This window comes from Esox lucius, chromosome 5 (genome assembly GCF_011004845.1).
Source record: "Esox lucius isolate fEsoLuc1 chromosome 5, fEsoLuc1.pri, whole genome shotgun sequence".
Classification (NCBI taxonomy): domain Eukaryota; kingdom Metazoa; phylum Chordata; class Actinopteri; order Esociformes; family Esocidae; genus Esox; species Esox lucius.
This window is the reverse complement of record NC_047573.1, coordinates 22,847,794-22,874,950: the sequence shown is the minus strand read 5'-3', so window position 1 is coordinate 22,874,950 and position 27,157 is coordinate 22,847,794. Positions and strand designations below refer to the sequence as shown.

At 43.8% G+C, this 27,157-nt stretch overlaps 1 protein-coding gene across 1 annotated transcript in view; it reads left to right on the top strand.

Annotated features, from left to right (window-relative positions):
- itga9 (integrin, alpha 9) overlaps positions 1-27,157 on the top strand; it is an 87,466-nt gene that overhangs the window by 30,375 nt on the left and 29,934 nt on the right. Inside the window, exons 14-16 of the mRNA XM_029119909.2 lie at positions 313-467; positions 3,876-4,036; positions 26,569-26,721. Coding sequence (XP_028975742.2) covers positions 313-467; positions 3,876-4,036; positions 26,569-26,721 — 469 coding nt within the window. The remainder of the gene's footprint in view (positions 1-312; positions 468-3,875; positions 4,037-26,568; positions 26,722-27,157) is intronic.

Here is a 27,157-nt window from a genome sequence, read left to right as displayed (position 1 = left end):
CAGTGTGTTGTGTTATATTGATTGTAGGTCCATTAACAATGTGTTGTGTTATATTGATTGTAGGTCCATTGACAGTGTGTTGTATTGTATTGATTGTAGATCCATTGACAGTGTGTTGTGTTATATTGATTGTAGGTCCATTGACAGTGTGTTGTATTATATTGATTGTAGATCCATTGACAGTGTGTTGTGTTATATTGATTGTAGGTCCATTGACAGTGTGTTGTATTATATTGATTGTAGATCCATTGACAGTGTGTTGTGTTATATTGATTGTAGGTCCATTGACAGTGTGTTGTATTTGGCCTATAGGTCCCGGCCAGTGATCACCGTGGATGTGTCCATATACCTCCCTGTCTCCATCAACATCACTGTGCCTGAGTGTCACGAGGGCCCACAGCATCTCAACTGCTTCAATGCTACAATCTGCCTGGTCTTCAGAGGGAAACAACTGCCAGGACAGATAGGTAAGGACAACAGGGTTCAGGACAGTACCACATCTGTTTGGTATGATGATGACGAATACACAACACCAGCGATCTGAGACCAGGCTGAACTCCATCACAGACAAACAACCAAAGCACGTGGATTCCCGTAAGTCCAGCAAGGTGTGGTCCTAGTTGACTGTTTAGTTGAGGTCATAGTGTAGTGTGGGGAGAGTCTACGTCATCCGTTTCTGTTTCATAATCATGTACAGATAACACATTGTGCTTTATCAGGGGTAGGACGGAAAAAAAGACCACTCTAGCTTTCAAACTCTAGTCTGAAAGAATGTATAAGTTATAAGCACACACCTATATATTTCAAATTCAATGCCCTTTTCTTCTGGCTCGCAACATTTGACATTTGAGTTCCGCCTGTGCGTCTCCCCGGGGCGAGGCAAAGTTATTAAACACCCCTGAGATTCCTTCTGGGGTAGTGGTGCCCCCCAGGACAGGGAAGCAGCCTGCTGTTTCATAATGAGGAGATCCAGGCCAGCCCCAACAGCAGGAATAAGGCTTCTCTGTTCTCTGCTGTTTGGCAAGACCCCTGGAAAGTGGTACTGACTGACTGACTGACTGCAGCACCTTGGTTGTTTCTGTTTGGTGACAACGCCCCGTAGTGTGTTGGGTGTGTCCCCATCCGAGTGGGTGTGTTTCTGTGTGTGTGTTCGTTTGGGTGACTACCCCTGGGACGGTAATGCCCCCATATTTCCGCCTGGCAGATTTAGGTCATGGAAGGCAACCCCCTTATACACACACACACACACAAACACACGCACACAGAAACACACAGACGTGCTACTCTTTAGATATGACTGGGGTGTGTGCTGCTGTCCCTCCCTCTGTTTTATTAGATGACACCCCTCTGAGGTAGTTACTGCTGGCTATGCACGTGTTCGAAATCATGTTTATGACAGTAAGATCCCATAAAGACCACAACAGTGATCAACAATGAAAACAGTTTCATTTAAATGATATAATAGGAAAATACAAAACTTAATACAATACATAATATGCAAATGCAATTTTTGATTGACAATAGCAACAAAGTGGCTCTGCGCGTAAGGCCAAACACACGCGCGTTCAGCGCTTTGGCTGACTTGGAAAGCATATGAACTCACTGACAGTGTTGTTGACCCGGTAACTAACATGGTGTTCTCCGATGAACTCACTGACAGTGTTGTTGACCCAGTAACTAACATGGTGTTCTCTGATGAACTCACTGACAGTGTTGTTGACCCAGTAACTAACATGGTGTTCTCCGATGAACTCACTGACAGTGTTGTTGACCCAGTAACTAACATGGTGTTCTCTGATGAACTCACTGACAGTGTTGTTGACCCGGTAACTAACATGGTGTTCTCTGATGAACTCACTGACAGTGTTGTTGACCCGGTAACTAACATGGTGTTCTCCGATGAACTCACTGACAGTGTTGTTCACCCGGTAACTAACATGGTGTTCTCCGATGAACTCACTGACAGTGTTGTTGACCCGGTAACTAACATGGTGTTCTCTGATGAACTCACTGACAGTGTTGTTGACCCGGTAACTAACATGGTGTTCTCTGATGAACTCACTGACAGTGTTGTTGACCCGGTAACTAACATGATGTTCTCCGATGAACTCACTGACAGTGTTGTTGACCCGGTAACTAACATGGTGTTCTCCGATGAACTCACTGACAGTGTTGTTGACCCGGTAACTAACATGGTGTTCTCTGATGAACTCACTGACAGTGTTGTTGACCCAGTAACTAACATGGTGTTCTCCGATGAACTCACTGACAGTGTTGTTCACCCGGTAACTAACATGGTGTTCTCCGATGAACTCACTGACAGTGTTGTTGACCCGGTAACTAACATGGTGTTCTCTGATGAACTCACTGACAGTGTTGTTGACCCGGTAACTAACATGGTGTTCTCTGATGAACTCACTGACAGTGTTGTTGACCCGGTAACTAACATGATGTTCTCCGATGAACTCACTGACAGTGTTGTTGACCCGGTAACTAACATGGTGTTCTCCGATGAACTCACTGACAGTGTTGTTGACCCGGTAACTAACATGGTGTTCTCTGATGAACTCACTGACAGTGTTGTTGACCCAGTAACTAACATGGTGTTCTCTGATGAACTCACTGACAGTGTTGTTGACCCGGTAACTAACATGGTGTTCTCCGATGAACTCACTGACAGTGTTGTTCACCCGGTAACTAACATGGTGTTCTCCGATGAACTCACTGACAGTGTTGTTGACCCAGTAACTAACATGGTGTTCTCCGATGAACTCACTGACAGTGTTGTTGACCCGGTAACTAACATGGTGTTCTCTGATGAACTCACTGACAGTGTTGTTGACCCGGTAACTAACATGGTGTTCTCTGATGAACTCACTGACAGTGTTGTTGACCCAGTAACTAACATGGTGTTCTCTGATGAACTCACTGACAGTGTGGTTGACCCGGTAACTAACATGGTGTTCTCTGATGAACTCACTGACAGTGTTGTTGACCCGGTAACTAACATGGTGTTCTCTGATGAACTCACTGACAGTGTTGTTGACCCGGTAACTAACATGGTGTTCTCCGATGAACTCACTGACAGTGTTGTTCACCCGGTAACTAACATGGTGTTCTCTGATGAACTCACTGACAGTGTTGTTGACCCGGTAACTAACATGGTGTTCTCCGATGAACTCACTGACAGTGTTGTTCACCCGGTAACTAACATGGTGTTCTCTGATGAACTCACTGACAGTGTTGTTGACCCGGTAACTAACATGGTGTTCTCCGATGAACTCACTGACAGTGTTGTTCACCCGGTAACTAACATGGTGTTCTCTGATGAACTCACTGACAGTGTTGTTGACCCGGTAACTAACATGGTGTTAAAATTATGACATTACCATCATGTGAATGGAAATAGAGGGTGCGAAATGTTGGAACAGTGTTCCTTTACTCAAAGGGACTCAGCTGAGGGAGTCCAGTTCTTGTTTTGAAAGTCTGTCTGTTTGAATGTGTGCATATTTGGTAGTGTGCTTAGGTCTGCATTACGTTAGTTGATTGATAATCTTTGTGTTTAGCACGTGTTTGCACTTCTAAAGTAAATGTGAGTGTGTGCGTGCGTGTGCGTGTGTGTGTGTGCTATGTGTCTAGGAGGGAGAAGTGATGAATATTTGTCCTAACAAAAATCCACTTTAGGTCCAAACACAACCACTACTAAGAGGTGCTGTTAGGCGTGTTACAACTCTTGGGCCTGACATTGGCCTCCTTGCTTCTGTGTGAATTTACAAACACGTTTTGTTTAAGCTGTGTAAATAGAGACGACTTAGCACAAACAATCCCATGTGTCCGTCTTCCCACTCTATCTAACCATCTCTATCTATCTCCAGAGTTGATGTATAACCTGACAGCGGACGTGGATAAGAGACAGAGGAGCCAGCCCTCCCGGGTCTACTTTGTTCACAACGGGGCTCAGATCAGCTCTGTGGCCAACCGGCTGTCCCTGGACATCAACAGAGAGGCTTGCCAGCAGTACACTGCCTACGTTAAGGTGAGTCTTTACCCTGCTAAGACACGTAGCAAGGACGTTCCCACAACCTCAGGAAGTCATTGTCCTGAGGACATCCCCACAACGTCAGGAAGTCATTGTCCTGAGGACGTCCCCACAACGTCAGGAAGTCGTTGTCCTGAGGACGTCCCCACAACGTCAGGAAGTCATTGTCCTGAGGACGTCCCCAAAACGTCAGGAAGTCATTGTCCTGAGGACGTCCCCACAACGTCATTAAGTCATTGGCCTGAGGAAGTCCCCTCTCTACTGGGCACGTCAGTCATATAATCATTGTGGATCTGAGCCAGCACCGCCAAGGTCCTAGGTTAGGGCTGTAGGAGTCGTTTATAGTGTTCCTCAGACTATGTAAAATGGGCAGAAGAGCCCGGGGACAAGGCTGAGCGACTGTACGTCATGAAATATCTTGCTAACCTGTTTACATCCAGATAGGATGGTGTTGAGACGCACTGTGCCAAATGTTGCCCGACCCTGATGATTCGGAGCTGGTTCATGCCAGGGCTCCCTCTGTCCTTGTCCCTGGCTGAACTCTCTGTTTCATTCTCACGACCCAAAGTGTGTTCCACCCTAGTAACTGAGTTATTCTGGCAGTCTTGTTTGTGAGGCTCATTTCTTTGAGTTTATTTCCAGCGTTCTGATGTTAAATCTCGCTAAAATCTCCGGTGGCAACTTCTAGTCAGTCTAAATAGTTTGGACTGTCCCAAAACAATGCTAAAAATGCATTCATTACAAATGAAACAATAGGCTAATCATACTGGTTATTCAGACTTGTGTGTTTGTTTACATGTGGGAGAGCTCCGCGCGTTTGTTTGCTCTTGAGTGTGTGCTACTGTGTGACCGTTTGACAAACGCCTGGTTGACTGGTGTTTGACCGCAGCCTGCTGGGTCTGGACAAAGGTTGGGCGAAAGTACCTCATAAAAGCACAGTTCACTTTCTGACTGAGTTGTCATCTACAGCTAAGGTGCAGGAATACACAGTGTGTCACCAAAACCCTTAATAACTATGACTCGCGTGGATCTTAACGTGTACATGACTGCTTGTTGCACAGTAGGAATGGTAGACAGACCCCGCATTGTCACTTCATGAGTCGTTTGTTCCTTTATCGTAGCCTACTGTTTCGGGGGCAGCCGTAGAATGGACCTGTGTGTCCAAAGGCCTTGGGTTGTGCATTAATGTCTCACCTCCTTCTAATGGAGACCAGAAAGACCACCGCACACAGAGCCTGTAAATTTCACTGACATTCTTTACTGTGGACCCCAGGCTAATTTCTCCCTGGGAGGCTGAGATAAATGGAACTCTGTAGTAAAATGAGCTGTCATTACTGTGCTAACCCTCTCTTCATCTCTCCCTCTCTCTCTCTCTCTCTCTCTCTCTCTCACCCTCCCCACTTGAAGCCCTGGGTTTGAACCCCATTCGAAAACATTTCAGATACTTTATCTGTTAGACCAAGCTGGCCTGTCTTTTAGTGCCCGTAGAATATTACCCAGAATGGCCATCGCCATCTGGGCCTCCAGGCGGACTGGAAGAAAGCCTTGAATCGTTTGAAAGGTTTCAAATCTTTTGAAAGGTTTCTTTATTGCGCAGAACAATCAGGACTTCTCTGGATGGATGAACAGGCAATGTTGATTGTGACTTGATCACACAGAAAAACTCTATTACACAGCTTCATGTGTGATGCTAAGGCTTTTAACTTGGGACACACAACATGGTCATGTCATGTGTGAGGCCTTTGAACAGCCCATAGTGACATTGTTATTGATCCTTGAGCGATCAATGTGCCTGTTTATTCATCCCCTCAGTCCTGTGAAGTTCTGATCCAGGAGTTTAATTGTTGAGTCTTAGACACGGTCAGATTTGTCTATCCTAATTCAGCTGTGCAATCAGAAAGCGCATAAACTGTTAGCTTCAAGTGTCTACATTGCAGATATAAACATAGTAGATTTGTGAAGTATTATCCTGTTAATTCCAAAAGTACACATGTTCAACATCTTTGAAATATCAATACATCTTTTTTTTTGCTTCCCCAATGGCAACCTACGGAGCCCTGTGGGCCCTGAAGGGGGAATCGGGTGCCATTTGGGACTCCTGCTCTGTGTTCTGGGTGGCCAGTGCAGAACTGTGGATTAGGTTTGACAGCTGTTACTCTCTAATGTCCCAGTAGGGATAACACTACTCTGGTGATGAGCTGAGAGGTATTCATCAGGCACCAGAGTGGAGCTGCATAGTACAATGGAATAGAACAGTCTGGAAGGGAGTGGAATGGAATAGAACAGTCTGGAAGGGAGTGGAATGGAATAGAACAGTCTGGAAGGGAGTGGAATGGAATAGAACAGTCTGGAAGGGAGTGGAATGGAATAGAACAGTCTGGAAGGGAGTGGAATGGAATAGAACAGCCTGGAAGGGAGTGGAATGGAATAGAACAGTCTGGAAGAGAGTGGAATGGAATAGAACAGTCTGGAAGGGAGTGGAATGGAATAGAACCGTCTGGAAGGGAGTGGAATGGAATAGAACAGTCTGGAAGGGAGTGGAATGGAATCGAACAGTCTGGAAGGGAGTGGAATGGAATAGAACAGTCTGGAAGGGAGTGGAATGGAATAGGTTGTATTATAAAGGGAATGAATAGAAAGGAATGAAATTGAATGGTCTACAAAACAACAGAACATTGTTTGCCCGTTAAAGGGATCATGAAATTATTTGATGAACTTGAGATCAATGAAGTTAAATGCGTTAAAATTGTGTTGCCAAAATTACACTTCCAAAGTAACATCTGGGTTATAGCATTCTCCCTAAGGAACTGCTGTTCAAAGGTGTGACACCTTTAATGTCTTTTGATGTAACCCAGTTGTATTTGACTTTCCTATGTGAGTTTAGAAAAGGTGTGACATTTATTTGTGCATTATATTTTGTATAAGATTCATTTAACACATGTTCAGCATTTTACATTCACCGAATAACAGACACACACACACACACAAACACTTCATGTTTGAATTGAATTGGCTTACTGTAAGTTTGGTGTGTTGAAAGGGTATACTTTCCTGCATTTGTTGTGCGGCGAGAGGAACAGAGACGTGTGAATATGTTATATCAATTACTTTTACGATTTCTTAGTTGTACACTCTTCTACAGAGCTACAGCCTGAATCGGTAATAGCCCAAAAGCCGACCAAAGACTCAGTACCAAATACAATGCTCACTTACTCATCTCCGCTAGCTCAGAATCCCACACAAGTGGAATAGCCACAGTACGAGAACCCAACCTAACCAAAACCACACCACCACACTGCTTAGACTGCAGCCCTGACGGCTCTCAGTGTATCCTTAGACACAGTGGATATGGATGAGGAAAATAACCAGGAGCAAAGCACTTGTCTAATCCTCTGTGTGTTTGTGAGTGGGGACTTGAGAATCACCATAATCAGGAGTAATGTGGCAAGAGAGAGGGAGAGGTAGAGGAGGGAGATGGGACAGAGGGAGAGAGATGGGATGGAGGAAGAGAGTGAGAGAGGGGAGAGAGAGAGATAGAAAGACAGATGGAAAGGAAGAGAGAGAGAGCGATAGAGGGAGAGACAAACAAAAACATCCATTATTTATTTTAGGAGGGAAATCCCATTGAGACCAATTAACTTTTGCAAAGGAGGCCTGCATGGACACAAATCATACACAATGTACAACACACAACGTAACAAAAACATACAATATTTACCAGCAGTTTAAGAAAAGCAATTACATTCCGCAACAAGGAGGTCCTCTATCAACAACTTGAACTGCCCTAGAGGCAAAAGACCATCAAGGTGCAGAGCGCTATGCAGACCATTTTATACGAGCCCAAAAACAACAGGATGCTAACGTAGCTAATTCCATAGGGATCGACGGGACCCTCTGAAGTTAGCCGTCCCTGTGATTGTTTCTGTGGGTTCATGTAGCTGGATGTAACACTACAGTTAGATTAAAAGGATTGAAACCATGTCACAGCATTGATCTGGGTGGCTTCATACGGGCCTGCACACTTTCTGAGACGGGATGACGTGTGCTAAACCGGTCCCCGTAATAAAACGGTTAAACCCTAGGGCTTAGGGGGGAGCGTCTAAAGGACGGGGAGAGACGGTGAGAGAGGGAGGGGATGGAGGTATTCCGTCTCCTCATCCAATTGCATCATTTATCTTCCTCAAATGTCTGCCCACATGAGCCAGGCTGAGGAATGCTAATGGAAAGCAGCTGGTGGCCGTCGACATCCGCAGGGAGACTCGGCCCCACATTCACACACGCACTCGCACACGCTGGCAACGCGCACGCGCGCAAACTCCACCACGCCGTTTATATCTCGCTCCGATGGGTGATGGAATGGAGAGCCTAAAGGGAGTTGCGTCCGGGGGGGGGGGGGGGGGGGGGGCTGGGCTGACTGGCTCTCACCAAACCGGAAGTGGGAGCGGTGGCAGAGGATGTTCATCTAATCATCAGTGGAACACAAAGTCCGGTCAGAATTTTACCTCAGCTTCTATCCCAACCCCTTCGAATGGGAGAGATGCGAGGGGGCTGTCAGGGTCGACTGTCTTGCTCAAGCAGAGAACAGGAGATTTGTTTTCCCCTTGTCGGCTCAGGGAGTCAATCTTAGAACCTTTAGGTTGCCAGTCAGGTTGCCAACTGTCTTCATGCAAGTATGATGGAGAACATGTCTGTGGTCCTCCCTCTCTGAACAGCGGTTGGCGAGGCAGACCGGGCACTTGTTCTATACAGCTGAGTGATCCCACATTACATGTGGGAGATATTAGTTGTGACTGTTTTCTGCGGACCTCCCCCGAAGCCAAAGACGCAGGATTGGTGCAAAACAATCAGAGAAAGTCAAATATACTTTTTACACAGATTTGGTTGATCTATGAATCTTGAGGCTAAATTGTTGACCTGACATGTAATGGACTTCTAGTTCCAAACAGGTTTCACACGTCCTTTCACCTGACACCTGAATCACAAATGAGCACTTACTCAGTAAATCCAATCATATTGTGGATCTCCTGATATTACAGCAATAACATATTTTTCTATAGCAATTGCCAAAATTATGCAAGTCTTTGAAGTTGATTATTTCAAACGAGTTTTGTTTGGCAGGGGAACGGCGGTTGAAAGCCAAACCAGACATCCAGATGGACTTTTTGGTTATTTTTAGCTGAAATCTTTTTTTCTAAAATAATTTACTGAAGTCCCCACAGGCTTGTTATGATGATGTATTTTAAATGATTTGGGTGGTTGACCAGGAAGGTTTGTGTGTGTGTTTCTGGCTTACAGTAACTATGACATGGATGTTAATAAATAGTTGTTTATAGTTAATATACAGGTCCGGAAAACAATAAGAGACCACTGCACCTTTTTCTTTACTTTCCACAAAATTCGAAAAGGAAGGTTTTGAGTGAGGAACAGAAGGGTTAAAATTAAGAGACCACTGCAAATTGAATGCTTCTGTTTCTCACTCAAAACTTTCCTTTTCAACTTTTTTGGAAAGAAAATAAAATGGTGCAGTGGTCTCTTAATTTTTTTCAGATCTGTATATCCCCAAACTGTGGTTAAATCAGTAATTGGATGAATGAGGACAGTTTCCCTGACATTATTTTGCCTTAACTGTTTGGTTTAGGGCAAAAGTTAGAATTGGGGTAGATTTTTTCAAGGGCGATCAACTGAATGATGTGGGTAGTTGTAATGGGGGGACTAGGAGCGGTGTGCTTGACTAAGTGATTAAAAGAGCTGAACTATAAAAACAACCTATTTTTTCTACCCCCCTACTTTTCTAAGTCTCAAATTCAATCATTTTCTTTGTTTATTGTCTTTGAGTTCACTGTACTCTAGCAGACACCCTTGAAAGTTAATCATGAAATAGTTTGCAGGTTTGATTTAGTATTGGTATACGTTTTGCATCTGGATCTCAAGTGCTTTTTCCCTTTGACAGAACTGAAGCAGGAAATACTTTGGTACTTGGGTTCTCTTATGTCCACCTCATTGGTACATAGGATGGGCTGTCATGAAAAGGTAGATGTTATAAAGAGGTAGATGTTATGAAGAGGTCAGTGTTATGAAGCGGTAGGTGTTATGAAGCGGTTGATGTTATAAAAAGGTAGGTGTTATGAAGAAGTAGATGTTATGAAGAGGTAGGTGTTATGAAAGGGTAGATGTTATGAAGAGGTAGGTGTTATGAAGGGGTAAATGTTATGAAGATATAGGTGTTATAAAGTGGTAGATGTTATGAAAAGGTAGGTGTTATGAAGGGATAGATGTTATAAAGGGATAGGTGTTATGAAGGGGTTGATGTTATGAAGGGGTAGATGAAATAAACATGTAGGTGTTATGAAGAGGTAGATGTTATGAAGAGGTGTCGTTAACCCTGCTCTACCTCTGTCTTGGCTGGCTGTCAGTCTGGACGTCCCCTTGGTGTGGGTCACCATGGCCTCTTCACTTTAAATGTAACCGGCCGAAGCCCAGTGCTCTCACCCATCTTTTCCCCCCAGAAGGAACTCCAAGTTTCAGACATCAGAGCAGGGTGGTCGGCTTTTAAATACCCAGCGGTGCCAGGCCACTGTTAGAGGATATGAAACAGTTCCAGCCAAAGCAAGGCTACTAGGGGCTTAACTGGGGATATGGTGTATAGGTCCATGTGGACATTACACCACAGACTGGTCTGGGAATATTGTCTATAGGCCAGACTGAACATTCAGCCAGAGACGGGCCACCAGGAGGAGTTCCCAGGGGGCCCAAAAGCATGTTGCTAAATTAGCTACTAGACAACTGTTTGTGGGTTGGGCTTGAGCTTTGCATCTTAATATAGACTCTCCTCAGAGACTGTGACGGACCAAGTAGCCTGCTATGCTATCTAGCTACACCACTCTAATGACCGCAGATGGTGGTGACCCTCTGCAGAGGGTCTGGGCACATTTGTTACACGTACCACCACGGGGCCTGGGGACAGGCCTGTCGAAAAGTAAATATGCATATGAGGATGGATGGATCACTGACGCCGTAAACGGCCCGCACGGTGCGATCACAGAGACAGTTAAACCTGACGTAGCGCCCCTGTGCCTCGTAAAGCTATCCGTGGAAGTGGCATGTTTACTGAGGACGTGAAACATGTCGTTGGCTTAAGACCCCGCGTCGATTCCACAGCCAAATGGGATGTCGTCCAAAGTCTTGCATGAGTGGGACGCGGTTCAGTTTAACAGCTACATCATCCACATGACTGTTAACACCGCCCGTGCTGTACTCTATTTAAGGACAAGCGAAGCACCAACCCCCCCCCCCCCACCCCCACCCCCCGTAACGCGTCACCTTGTGAGTTGTCGACTCTTGGCCCAGACACACTGAAGGTTCGGCAACCTCAACCCACACACACACACTGTAAATTCTACAACCGTAGCTCAACCTGACTCACACGCTAACGGTTGCAGAACATCGACCCGGCCACCGGCGCATTCGGAACAGAGCAAGATCCACACGCAACCACAAACGCATACACACAAACAGCGGCTGAAATGGTGATATACATAACCCGGGTGAATGGCCCATGCCCCACCATACCCAGAGACCCTCGGTGCTGCCACTGGCATGTTCTTAGACCGGGCCAGATCCAGACGTCACTGCTACCACACTGCATGCTTTGTTAGCCTCCTCACAGTTCTGCAGCGGTAAGACATTTTCTATTCCCCCGATGCCATTCCGCTGGTTTCATTTACCGAGGGCCAAGAAAGCTGATACAATAACACTACGCACGCACACACACACACACACAAATGCAACTATGCGGGCAAGCACGCAAACACACGCGTATACGTACGCACGCACAAGCGCACTAATACACACACAAACATGCACACACACACAGAAAGCTGATACAATGAATCCACACGGCAGGAGGAAGGTAATAGTGCCCAGCTGGTTTCTATTAAAACACGGCAGCTCCACTCTATTTATAAAGCTTAGAATGGAAACATATTAAAAGGCATGGAGGACGAGTCCCAAATGGTACCCTATGCCGTGTTTAGTGCACTGGGTTGCTTCGAAGACTCTGGTCAAAAGTAGTTCACTTGGTCGGGAATAGGATGCCATTTGTGTAGCAGTAGCCTACAGGAATAAATACAGTGGAAACATTGAATGGATCCTGTTCTTGGAGTAAAGCCTTTCATAGAATGCACTGTCTGCATGTGTCAGACTGGACAGTATTTGAGCGAATTAGACAGCGTTACAGCACTGGGTTGTTGTAAGCCTTCCAATGTGGATTTTCCAGGATTGACTGAGGGATGGATTCTTCTCACCGTCACAGTCTATAACCTTAACCATAACCTTAACCCCAACTTTAATCCCAATTGGAATGTATGCCCAAACCCGAGTTCTAACCAACCATGGAATACGCTGTTAGTTTTACATTCGCAAAGAAAAATAGATAAAGACAATATGATTAGAAATACATGTTTGTAACAGACAATTGGACACCTGGTAGGTCTAAAATAATTGGGCTAAGTAGTAGTTTATTTTTGATTGTTATGATAAACACATGAAATCATACACGGAGCCTAAGTAAAAAAGACTTGTGAACGACCTAATCTCCATCCAACTATTAAGAGCTATTAGTTTTACTTTCTCAAAGAAAAGTTGATCATGAAAGTATCATTGTAAATACATGTTAGTAACAGATAATTGGATGCATGGTCTGCCTTAATTAATGTAGTATTGTAAATACATGTTAGTAACAGATAATTGGATGCATGGCCTGCCTTAATTAATGTAATATTGTAAATACATGTTAGTAACAGATAACTGGATGCATGGCCAACCATAATTAATGTAGTATTGTAAATACATGTTAGTAACAGATAATTGGATGCATGGCCAACCATAATTAATGTAGTATTGTAAATACATGTTAGTAACAGATAATTGGATGCATGGCCAACCATACTTAATGTAGTATTGTAAATACATGTTAGTAACAGATAATTGGATGCATGGCCAACCATAATTAATGTAGTATTGTAAATACATGTTAGTAACAGATAATTGGATGCATGGCCAACCATAATTAATGTAGTATTGTAAATACATGTTAGTAACAGATAATTGGATGCATGGCCTACCATAATTAATGTAGTATTGTAAATACATGTTAGTAACAGATAATTGGATGCATGGCCTACCTTAATTCATGTAGTATTGTAAATACATGTTTGTAATAGATAATTGGATGCATGGCCAACCATAATTAATGTAGTATTGTAAATACATGTTAGTAATAGATAATTGGATGCATGGCCTACCATAATCAATGTAGTATTGTAAATGCATCTTTGTAACAAATAATTCGATGCATGGCCTACCTTAATTTATGTAGTATTGTAAATGCATCTTTGTAACAAATAATTCGATGCATGGCCTACCTTAATTTATGTAGTATTGTAAATGCATCTTTGTAATAGATAATTGGATGCATGCCCTGCCTTAATTAATGTAGTATTGTAAATACATGTTTGTAATAGATAATTGGATGCATGGCCTATCATAATTAATGTAGTATTGTAAATACATGTTTGTAATAGATAATTGGATGCATGGCCTATCATAATTAATGTAGTATTGTAAATACATGTTAGTAACAGATAATCTGACTCCTGCGACGTGATCCTTTACTACACCGACCTGCTACATGTGTTTGATTTTTATTGTAATGATTAACTTAGTTATAATTATAGAGTAAAACAAGGGTTTGCCTAACCCTACAGGGCCAGATGGGCTTTGTACTTCTGGGGCATTTCTACCATTCCACTACAATAGGGTTGTCCTCTGCCTATCTATTTAACATGACCTCAGTAATCTTTCTGCTCAGATCTGCTGTGGAGTGGTCAGAAGTCTCAAACAGGGAAAGTAGGAATCCAAGGGTCAGGGTTGAGGATGTGTGTGTGTGTTTGTGTGTGCGCGCTAGTGATGGGAACTCTTTCTAATGACACAGATCTTGTCGAGAAAGATTTTGAATCTTTTGAGTCACTTTGTCACTTGTTTACATGTTTTTTCTTCTTATGGTTGGGTTCAGGTTTGGGGACGAGTAAATGCTACACATGTTTAAAAACATTTTGAGCATTACTTGATGCCTGACTGAAGTGCGTTGCAAATAGTAACCTGGCCAGAAGCCAGCACACACAGAATTTGAAAGATGTTTAGCTTTCGGTTAGCAGATACAAAGTCCTAACTGACAGTTTTCTGAATCTCCTAAAACAATGGATCCAAGAATAACAGTGAATGTCCCGGTAAAAGTGTCCCTAGCAGGATTTGTGACTGGATCGACTGCAGGCAACAGGAAGCATCTGGAGCGCTCTTCGCTCAGTCACCAGGATGGGAGAGATAGGAGAGGGAGCTCAAACAGGGACAGGGATGGGCCAGACTGGACGCTTGATGAAACGCCACAATACCCATGTCTGCTTATCCAGATATGATTGTGCCGTTGCCATGACGTCAGAATCAGTCCTTTTTAATCATTTATGGATAATGTGGTGCATTTCCTGCACATCACACCGTTCCTTAAGATCACTGTTTCCCAGTCCTGGTCCTGGGGACCCAAAGGGTTGCACGTTTTTGTTTTTGCCCAAGCGCTCACACACCTGATTCAAATGTTAACCTACCACTTACACACCTGATTGACCTAATCAACCTATCATCAAGTATATCATTTGGATCAGGTGTGTGAGTGCTTGGACAAAAACAAAAACATGCACCCCTTTCGGTCCCCAGGACCAGAATTGGGAAACAGTGCTTTAGATCATTCGACATTGGCTACTGTTCAGTCACATGAAAAAGTATGTACGACCCCGGATTTTCTTTTTTTTCTTTACAGTTTTAGACACGTGGATTGTTGAGAGAAATTACGACCACTTTCACTGATGGAGGTAACCCAATTTAACTAAATAAGGAGAGATGCAATTGAAAAAGTTACAACCTACCTTTACCGTCCAATAAAATAGCAACAATTAGAATCAAGTGAAGGAAATCCCCAGGTTGCTGGCAATCTGCACTTGTCATCCCGCCAAGTTCAAGTATACTCTTTCAGCATCATTTGTTAAATTAGGATACCATTATCTGTCAGTACTTTTGAAGTGAATATTACATGTCAATATGTCCAAATATAAAAACCTCAACATTCTAGGGGGCATACTCACTATCTTACATTACTTTATGCATTGTGATTTAATTGTATATTCTTCCCTTTTTTCCAAGAGAGGTCTCTTGAAATGTCAGATGAAATGATGAAATGTGAAATAAATAAATAAATGCTATTCCTGTTTATGTTTGGTACCTGTTTAAGTCATTATCAGGATGCCACAGGAAGTGTATTTCTCAAAGACAGGATGTCTTCAAACTCCAGAAAGCCATTAAACTTACTTGGTGTTGTTGTGAAGTAAATAAATTGTGAAAGAACATGACATTCTTCATGAGAAAAGGGAGTGAAGGAACACTTTTCAACCTATAAAGCATTATACACTCACCTAAAGGATTATTAGGAACACCTGTTAAATTTCTCATTAATGCAATTATCTAATCAATCAATCACATGGCAGTTGCTTCCATGCATTTAGGGGTGTTGGCCTGGTCAAGACAATCTCCTGAACTCCAAACTGAATGTCAGAATGGGAAAGAAAGGTGATTTAAGCAATTTTGAGCGTGGCATGGTTGTTGGTGCCAGACGGGCCAATCTTAGTATTTCACAATCTGCTCAGTTACTGGGATTTTCATGCACAACCATTTCTAGGGTTTACAAAGAATGGTGTGAAAAGGGAAAAACCTCCAGTATGCGGCAGTCCTGTGGGCGAAAATGCCTTGTTGATGCTAGAGGTCAGAGGAGAATGGGCCGACTGATTCAAGCTGATAGAAGAGCAACTTTGACTGAAATAACCACTCGTTACAACCGAGGTATGCAGCAAAGCATTTGTGAAGCCACAACATGCACAACCTTGAGGCGGATGGGCTACAAGAGCAGAAGACCCCACCGGGTACCACTCATCTCCACTACAAATAGGAAAAAGAGGCTACAATTTGCACAAGCTCACCAAAATTGGACAGTTGAAGACTGGAAGAATGTTGCCTGATCTGATGAGTCTCGATTTCTGTTGAGACATTCAGATGGTAGAGTCAGAATTTGGCGTAAACAGTATGAGAACATGGATCCATCATGCTTTGTTACCACTCTGCAGGCTGCTGGTGGTGGTGTAATGGTGTGGGGGATGTTTTCTTTGCACACTTTAGGCCCCTTAGTGCCAATTGGGCATCGTTTAAATGCCACGGCCTACCTGAGCATTGTTTCTGACCGTGTCCATCCCTTTATGACCACCATATACCCATCCTCTGATGGCTACTTCCAGCAGGATAATGCACCATGTCACAAAGCCGGAATCATTTCAAATTGGTTTCTTGAGCATGACAATGAGTTCACTGTCATGCCCACAGTCACCAGATCTCAACCCAATAGAGCATCTTTGGGATGTGGTGGAATGGGAGCTTTGTGCCCTGGATGTGCACCCCACAAATCTCCATCAACTGCAAGATGCTTTCCTATCAATATGGGCCAATGCCACGTAGAATTAAGGCAGTTCTGAAGGCGAAAGGGGGTCAAACACAGTATTAGTATGGTGTTCCTAATAATCCTTTAGGTGAGTGTATTTGGAGTATTTGGAACAGGCCCGACGTATACCCACACTATAGAATGGTGATGAAATTGGACTTCCTATTTTAATCTGACCCCCCTCCCTTCTGAATTGTAGAGGTGCTAATGGAAGTGCCTGGGGAGCGATTAGGGTTAACTTGTTTGCCCAAAGACAAAAATGAAGATTTTTCCATGATCCTCAGAGAGCAATTAGGTTTGACTGTGACCCTCAAGGACCGAAACACAACTATTTAACCTGATAGGCTCAGATACATAATTTATCTAGCATTTTTCCGATTACCATTCAAATCTGCTGCCCCAATCAACACTGGATTAGACTCCAGTATTGTGTTAACATCACAATAGGCAGTTTAATGGGAAAATAATTGCCTATCCTTTACCTTGATTCTGATTCCAGCCTCAGGCAGCTTTGGTCCGTAATCGTGAATCATCTTCTGTATGAAGACATTACTTGTAAGTAGAATGTAAAATAGCCCATTCCATGCTCCACTCTCTGGTTGAGCTGCAAATTAATTTGTTTATAGTGGCTGTTGAGAATGTGATTGAAGCCATGCTTCAGACTGACTGCAGCCCCATAAACACACATGCATACGCACACACATACTTTAACACATGCTCGCTCCAAGTCTCCAAGCCAAGCATGTTGCTTCCATAAAAGGAACTGGTCTGAATTCTCCTTTCTTTTGCTGCAGTACAAGGTACTGTGCACTTGTTTCATGTTGATTGAGAGCCCTTGTCTCTGTGTGTGTACGTGTGTGTGTGTCTCTGTGTGTTTGTTTATGCACATGTGTTTTGCTTCATTGAGCCTCAGCCAAGTGAGTGTTTTTCCTGGAGGTGACTCCCACAGGGATGAATCCAGCAACAGGTCAGGCCAGCCAGGGGTCAGAGCAGAGGTGGACAAGGTCTTCAGGTGTCACTGAAAATTCTGGCATTCTCCGGAGTTCAGAGAATGGGGAGGCAACGACCAAATAAACCCTCTTGCTTGTTTTCATCATATAGCTTACTCCGTTTTGTGTTAGTTAAGTGATTTAACAATGGCCCTGTCAGTCGACAGGAAAAGCTAAGAGTGTAAGAAGTGAAATTGTGCCAAAGTGGATGAGGTCATGAAATAGAAAATAGTCTATGGCATAACATACAATGTCTAATGGGTGTTCTTTGTCTGTGGTGTATTATGTTTAATGTGTGTATTGTTTTCTGTCTTTTGTGATTGTGTGGGTTTGTGTGTGTGTTGTGTATTGATAACCTCTTCCACCTGCGCTGGAAGAGTTAAGGAATACAAGGTACTTACTCCTTAACTCATCGTTAGTTTGATGTTTTCACTCCCTTTAGAACATTCTAGTTATCCACAATGGAATGGATATCCAAAGGTCTTGCAATGTTGTTTGTGTGCTTTCAGAATATACCTATTAAAACCGTGATAGTTTTACTTTATACCTCTTTAACCTGCTAATGTGTCATCTTAGCAACGTGGAGGTGTGGCACTTTGAGTGTGTGCACGTGTGTGTGCGTGCTTGTGTGTGTGCATGTGTGTGTCTATGAATTCCAGCTTTAAAAAAGAAAAAATATGTTTCAAGGTTGGGTCCTGAATGCCTTTTACATGATGTGGCTGAGCTCATAAAGGTTTACTGTAACTGTATGCACACACACACACACACACACACACAGTTTCAGAAAGCAATCAAATTATTCTCCTTCCCATGTCCAGTTGTATGAAGGTGATATACCGATCAGCCATGACATTATGACCACCTGCCTAATATTGTGTAGGTCCCTCTTTTGCCACCAAAACAGCCCTATTCCTTCCTTGGACCACTTTTGATAGGTACATACCACTGCACACTGGGAACACTCCACAAGGGCTGCAGTTTTGGAGATGCTCTGACCCAGTCATCTAGCCATCACAATTTGGCCCTTGGCCCTCAGATCCTTACGCTTGCCCATTTTTCCTGCTTCTAACACATCAACTCTGAGGACAGAATGTCCACTTACTGCCTAACATATCCCACCCACTGACAGTTGCCATGATAACAGGATTATCAGTGTAATTCACTTCACCTGTCAGTGGTCTTAATGTAATTGCTGATCAATGTATATGCCTGGTCATGTGAAGGATAATATAGAAAAGCTGTTTGGAGAGAAGTGTGGCTCTATGATCCGTTCAGCCTCTTAGAGCTCTTCGGACTACTGGTTACCATCAGGAAGGATTCTGTTGTCTGTTGTGAGGGAATGTTTTGTGTTGTTGTTTCAAGAGTCGGATTCCACCTGGGGTTAGACAACTTCACAGATGGTACACATTTCCTCCTGATGAACAGTCACACACTGAGTACATATACACTTAGTACGCACACACACACACACATTCTACACACACGTGTGGTGCTGGTTTCCTGCTTTAAAGTGAAAGTCCTCTAATATGCTGACTTCCCATATCGACACGTTCCCTCCTTCAGCCAGGAAGTAGAGGTAGTACACACTCTGTAACTTTTTCACCACTACTACTATTCAAATGTAGAGCATTGTATAGAGTCTCATTTAAAACAGGGTTTTGTGATGTTCAACCCCAAATAGATTTGATTTTGCTCCTTTTCAGAGTGTTCCGTACCTCATGTTCTACAACTATGTTAACTTCAGTTTAATCAGACTTTTCTCCCACCCAACCATTTGAAAGAGTTGCTGTCATGTACAGTAAAAATTTTGTCTATAAAGTCTTGTATGTAGATTAAACCCAGCAGCTGAAAAATAGAAGGATTTGGATGGAAACTTAAGAGACACCTTAACACTGCCTTTTGAGCTGCTGGCTTCCCTAGTTAAACAGGAGAGACATTTTGAAGGTTATTTGGTTTGGAGAATGTATAATGGATTGGCAAAAAAAGGTGCACGTGCATGCGTGCACGTGTGTGTGTGTGTGTGTGTGTGTGTGTGTGTGTGCGTGCATTCTAGAGTTTTGTGTGTGTATGTTGGCATTGAATCGATCCAGTGGAAAAACCCTCAGTCCGTCTGACAGCATGATTTGTTTGGTGAGGACTAAATGTTTCAGTTCATGTAGCCATGCATCAGGAATGAGAAATATGATGTGATTTATAACGGGGTTCAAGTTTGTGTGTAACCTTGGAGGGTGATCTGAGCATGTTTCCACCTTTACTTTGTCTTCCACCATGCCGGAGTAGACCCAGCTAATCTCTCCTGGCCGAGTCCTCTGCCCCAGACGCGCGAGACGAGGGTTTGAGCCAAGCCCAGGATGACGCATGCTCTCATTATTGTCAGTCTATGTCGCTACACTGAGCAGCCTTGATGAAAGCCTGGGTCTGGCACCAGGCCTCGTATTCATTGTGAGAAGAGACACCTCCTTGTAATTTTTTTCCCTCCTCTTTCTAATCCTCCACCTTCTTGTACTGTTCCTCTTCCTTGTTGTCCTCCTCATTTCCCCTCCTCATCCTCCTGACCCTTTCAAGCATCCTCCCAGTCCTGTCCATTCCCTGTGGAGGCTGTTCCATTCCCTCTGGAGGCTAAAGCAAGATGTTGAATACTGTTTGAACCCTGGTTGGTTGCCGACTGTATGTCTGGGAAATGACTTAAGACTGTCTCGGGTCATATCAGGAAAAGTCTGACCCTCGCTTAAATCCTCTGGGATGCAATAGGAACATCTAGTCAGATAAGATCCTTGTGGCTAACGCACAGTGTCTATACATCTGCGAAGGGAATGGACTTGTCACAGGATATTTCAAATAACATCTGTCTTTTTTATCACTTCAGAGGGGATGACTCCCATCCATCACTCAAAGTTTATATCCACTTCCCCCTTTCACAAGACCACTGTTTCTCAGCTCTGCTGCCTTGTAGGACATTATCCTGAAACTCCATTTGGGATGCTTTTTAGTCCAGGTGAAGATAATGCCTTGTTTGTGTCTGGTAAATCGTGCTAATGGGGCGAAGGAGGGGGGTGAATTTATCGATTGTATCTATTGTAAAAAAAACTTGTTCGGTTATAATAAATGAAAAAATAGATTTGCTCTGTAGAAAATGTATGCACACAATTCCCCTCGGTTTGCATAAACCTGGGGGACTTCCCTAAAAGGAAGTCTTAACACAACTCCTAAAGAAACCTTATCCTCAGGCTCTGTGTGAGGCTGTGTATGTGGAGAGGAAAGGGGATGGTTTGCCGGAGGTTCCCCGGGGGGGGGGGGGGGTCTTATGTGCTGCTCTGTGTGTTTTAGCCAAGCGCGAGGCGTTACAACCAGTGGGCTACAGTGTGCCTGCGTTTTGAAGAGAACGGGCCTGGCTGCGTAGACGCGCGGGAGAAAGAGCTTGGAGAGGCTGATGTCATACTTCCTCATCCACTGGGGTGACAGAGAGACATAGCGAGAGGAATGGAGGGGACGGAAAGAGACCACGACGGGAAAGGATGGCACAGCTTTTTTTCTGGTCAAATAGCATTGGAGACTAGAGTCTGTTGCTGCGAAAATCCAAATTCAGCTGCTTCACCTGTGTGAAGTTAGCCAACCGGCTAACAAATTATGGACTGGCTCATGTTCAGCATCTGAAGTAGCCCCTTTCCCACTGGTACAACATGAAAAACAAGAGTTGCAGGCTAATGTGTGTTGTACACAGCCTAGTGGCTAGTTAAGTTGTCAGAGGTCAAAGAACGGTGGGATGGCCAAGGGACAAATAGGCAAATGACAACTAGCTTCTGGTTTTTGGTGGCTGATCTGTGTGGAGGACTTGTAAAGGATGCGGGTATTCTAGGGTTGAAATCAGATCCATGACCTGATGAAGGGGTTTAGAGAAACAAGGAGAGTAGCGACTGATGTTTAGCAAGGGAAGCATTTCCTAAACAAGGGGTCATGGTCTCACGTGGGGTCAGCTGATATGAAAATGGTTTTGCGAGGGAAACGGGAAAGAAATGGGGCTGAGTACATAGAACCTTCAGTGTGCAATATCCGGTTCCTGTGTAATGCGATTGTGTTGATACAAACCAGTTTTGCTTTTTTACCTACAAACTTTTGAACTGTTTGAGCAAAATATGATAAGCCATTTTCTGGTAGAGAAGATTCGCAGGAACACATGTTTTTCTTCTGTTTCCATCAGAACTCCTTAGAGCCGGATGAACACAGCTACGTAGTAAATCAGAGTGGGAAATGACGAGCATTATCAGTGATAGTAGATTTTTTTTAACACACTTTTAGACAAACAGAAGATGATATACAGGTACTACCTGACCTAGATGCATTTTCATCCCCACATCGTTCATGTTGTAATATGACTGTATGAAAACATTGGTGTAAATAAATTGTTGCGAAAGATTGCCTTAGTTTCAATCATGACAATAAACTTTATTTGTTGGATAACAACCTTTTTTTATACAGTCATTTATGGACAGCCATTTTATAAGGGTTACAGGCCAAAAACGTTAGAGGAAATGGACCCTGGTTTATTGGCCCTGTGTCTTCCTTCTTCCTCGCTCAAACGCAGCCTTTCTTGCCCCCCCCCCCACCCCCACCCCCCCCCCCCATCCACCCATTTCACTCTCTTTTTCTCAGTCTATCTTTATTTTTCTCTGGCAAGGTTTTCATCTACTGTAACTGGCAACAGATAGTCATGGAAGTCATTTAAAATCAGCCTAAAAAAGTCTATGCATTTCCCAGTGTTTTCACCAGACTGACCTGCAGATCAAAAGCAGTGCACCATGACGAGGTGCACATTAATGTCAGTCTGCTTACATTGCCACATTCCGGATGAAACTCGATAGTTTGACGTGTTTTCAACATCGACTGATCGTTGACCCACTTCATTATTTTGCCTTTGTGAATGTACCCCCTCTGACTTTACAGTCTGGTCTTGGCACCTGCGCTCGAGTCAGTAGATCATCAATACACTGTGGTTTGGCTAACCTTGGCTATGTAATGAGAAGGCTATGTAAGTGAGATGCGGTTTTTATTTGACAGCCACACCTAAGTCATGTGTCACAATAATATGTAACGCAATAATTACGAGAAAGAAGCATCCTTTTGCACTTGGCTCGTCTGTAAGTTCTTCATAACATATTCAATCTGTAGCATTTCATCTCTTGCTTCAACGGAATGCTCCGTCAAGCTGTTGTGGGAAGGCCACATAATATAGACCTTAGCATTGTGCAACTCCATGTTTACTTCGAGATGACAGTTATTCTGTCAATATTTCCTCCACCACACAAACAAAGAAATGGTCTGTCAACAGTGATAATATTTTATGCACATGTCGGGTTTCCATCACTTTTTTATGACTTTACTGACATAGAATCTGTGTATGGAAACTCGCTCCTGTCTTTTCTCTCTCTCTGGTCCTTTTCTCTATAAGTGGTGCCCCCCTCTCTCTCACTCTGACTCTCTCTCTGTCTGTGTATTCGATTATTCAAGTATCTCAACTCTTTTATTTTTATAATCCATTCTCTATAAGACAACGTCTTTCTAAAGAACAGAAACACATTCTCCTTCTGTCTTAAGGGTACAGACCCTGCCTGAGGTGTGACTGCTAATGACCGTCGGTTCATACAATGACAGCCTTTGACTGGAGAAAGTGACGTACTCTCACACAAGCTTCCAAACTGTCTCGTGTGTGCACGTGTGCATGTGTGTGTGTGTGTGTGACTGGTAACTCCATGGACGGACCAGTTGTTGTGTGGGTCCATTCCAGTCACACAATTAAATGCAACAGGCCATTAACACCCAGAGGGTCTGTGTCGCTGTTGGAGCTCAGGTACTCATGTGTTCCATAAATACAGGAGTTTACAGCAGCACCAAGATGGGGAAGGATTCTGAGTTGGGGCTGGCATAAGCTGTGAGGCTATATTGGGTTGGGGGAGTTTAGGATAAAGGTTTGTGTTAGAAAGCTGGGGCTGTGGATGAATGGGTGTGGCTGAGGTAAGAGGCTGGGTTGGTGGGGTAAAGAACATATAGGGATCTTTTATGGCCGCCTAATGTAAGCATGGCCCACTGAGGAATTAACACTGGATCATGGGGTCCAGCCAGGCATCGTTCTGTTCCTGTGCCCAGCCTAGGATCTCCCACTACATCACTTTCTCGGTCAATATCACAGTCTCTTTCTCTGACAGTCTCTATCTCCCTGAATAAAACAGTCTTTGTCTACCACAATAAAACACTCTCTGTCTCCCACAATAAAACACTCTCTGTCTCCCACATAATATAGTCTCTGTCTCCCACATATCATTGTCTCTGTTTCCCACAATAACTCGGTCTTCCACAATAACACAGTCTCTGTGGTATACAATAACCCTGTCTCTGACAATAACAAAGTCTCAGTCTCCCTAAATAACACAGTCTCTGTGGTATACAATAACCCTGTCTCTGACAATAACAAAGTCTCAGTCTCCCTAAATAACACAGTCTCTGTGATATACAATAACCCTGTCTCAGTCTCCCTAAATAACACAGTCTCTGTGGTATACATTAACTCTGTCTCTGTCTCTGACAATAACAAAGTCTTAGTCTCCCCAAATAACACAGTCTCTGTGGTATACAATAACCCTGTCTCTGTCTCCCTAAATAACACAGTCTCTGTGGTATACAATAACTCTGTCTCTGTCTCTGACAATAACAAAGCCTCAGTCTCCCTAAATAACACAGTCTATGTGGTATACAATAACCCTGTCTCTGTCTCTGACAATAACAAAGCCTCAGTCTCCCTAAATAACACAGTCTCTGTGGTATACAATAACCCTGTCTCTGTCTCCCTCAAAAACACAGTCTCTGTTTGACAAGATCTAACGCAACGCCCTGTAACCCATTCTAAACAGCATAGTCGTTTAATGAAGCGCCTAATGACTTCCAGGGCCCTGCACTTTTTCCTCTCCTACTTAAAGGTGACCTGTGTTCTGAGGTTGTGGATCAGAGCTATGTCTTATGTCTTACGCATGTCGCTTATTCTCCCGTGACTCCATGAAAAGATGAGATAGTGTTGGAGCGCTGAGTTGCCACTGAAAGCGGCCACTGACCTGGTCCCTGGGGTTGAGTGTGTGTTCATAGATTTGCGTTCTCTGGGGGGTAGGTTCACTCCGTTGAAGGGGCCATTTGGAGGCTGAAACACTACCGGGAGTTGAGGACTTTGCCAGACTCCCTTCACCTCCACCCTGTCAGGGTCACCTCCCAGCCACGGAGGGCAGAGCAGAGGGACCCTCTGTAGACAGTTACCATAGTAGTTTGGTTCCCCAATGCACTTGTTCTATGAAAGAACATTCATTTTTCACATAGATAATCGTTATTTCATAAATCCATTATTAAATTACTGGGGCGGGAGTAATGTAACCCTGTGTAACACTGTGCCTGCGCTCGCTTGACCATGCTCTGCTTAAGTGAGAGAGTTGTGTGGGTAGGTCCACGGTCCAACAATTTACTTCAATCAATTCATGAACTTAAACAGATCTTAGATAATCATTTCCCTCCCCTTTGATTGAAGTGTGCAATTTGGATCTTGCCAGTTACCAGGGCAGGCTGCCATGTGGTATCGCCTCCCAGTGGGGTAATAAGGGCTGATACCGAGCCTGGTTCTGTCCATTAATGTCTGGCCCATACCCACACTTTTCCTCTTTCCTGCCATAACTCTCTCACCATTGTGAAGCTGCAGACAGCCAGCCTCACACAGAGGATGTCAGTGGGTGTGCGTGTACGTGTTACAGAATGCGTTTCAGCGCGTGTAGGTGTGTGTTTCGGCGCATGCATGCGTGTCTTTCAAGGTGTGTGTGTGTGTGTGTGTGTACATTTCAGTGTGTGCTTGTGTGTGTGTGTGTCTGTTTCAGTGTGTGTGTGTCTGTTTCAGTGTGTGTGGGCTGATGGTCTGTAAGAGGAATGGGATGGGTGTGTTCACTGACTGTGGAAAATGGAGTGATGAAAACAGGGGGTGGGGGGCGCTGTGTTTACATAAGGGTTTGGCTCCAAGATGGCAGACACTAGTATTGGCAACTAGAGCCATCGGCTTGTATGGGTTTTTCCGGTCATTGGGTGTTAACAGACAGAAAGATGCAGCCAATCACCACCAGAGGCTTTAACTCTCCTAAGAACAGGGAACCGAGATGTCATGACAATGCAGAATGAGGTAGTCAGGAGAAAGGGCGGTGACATCTGTTGCCATGAGAAACATGGCAATGTTTTGTCATATACTGTGTCTTTCTAATGGTCCACTTGCTTAGGGTACGTAGAGAAGTGTTTCCCATGCCAATAAATCTAAGTTAAAATTGATCTGAGATGAATGAAAATCGAGATGTGTCTGCTTTCAAACTGTATTCTCAAACGAGGACGTTGAGGTTTGATCGTATTCAGAGATTTAATCATTTTCAGCATTTTGTTGTTTCTGTGTGCCGTCATGCCAAAAATAAACCCTTCGTCTGAGGTCGAGAAGGCCGTTTGTTAGTTATGAAATGTATTACATTTCTGCAGTTCCTACTAATGAAACAAGTCAAGCCCGACCAGTTGAGCTGTGCTGGACTGGCCTGTTGAAATGTCGATCTGGGTAGTTGGAACTTAGCATGAAAAGACGGTGGTTCGTGTAAAAATAATATCTGAGCCAGGACATTAATGTTCAGATTGGCCTAAGTGGGCTTCTAAAACACAGATCCAGTCCTTGAACTTGGGTGGCTCTGCATTTCTTTTTTTTATTTTCCAGAGAACAGGAGGAAACTATTTTAAAAACCACTCAGAGATGGTGATGGTAACTCAAGATAAAGGCCTTTCTAGGTGGTATCACTTAGCCCGTTCTCAAGGCAAACTGAAAATGTAAGATGTGTTTCTGGCTTACAAGATTACGTCGTGCTTATAGAGCCATTGACTTCTTTTGCGGGTCTCTGCAGAAGGACGTGAAAGACGTGTTCACGGCCATCACGTTCGAAGTGGCCTACGCTCTGGGGAAGCATGTCGTCGACGGTCACCTGGACAAGGACCTGCCTGCTCTGTCGCCAGTGTTACGTTGGAGGAAAGGAGACATGATTGCAGCAAGGAATGAGGTAAGAGGTGGCCTATGAAGGTTGAAATTCCACCACACAACGACCGCTAGTGACCGTGCCAAGAGTGTTGGCACAACAGCCAAGTTGTTCAGTTGACCATCCCTGGACAACGTCCTGGTCTGTTGCTCTCCCAAGTTTATCAGTTCGCCAGAACATTCCGGTCAATCAGGGATTATAATGTGCTGTATATTCAGTTACAAAAGGGATTACTAGTTACTGAGAGTATTTCCAGTATCAGACCCTCTTTTCCTGATACACAGACGCAAAGTCACGTCTTCCTCTGCATTTACCAGCAGAGTAATTTGGAGAAATAACTTAAAAGGAATAACCTCAAATGAACATTATAACGAGGTGGTTTCAGTTACAACTTGGTGTTACTGCTGTGTTTTCTTTCCTTGAGTGGAATTCAGAAAATTGATGAATTTATTTTTCCAGC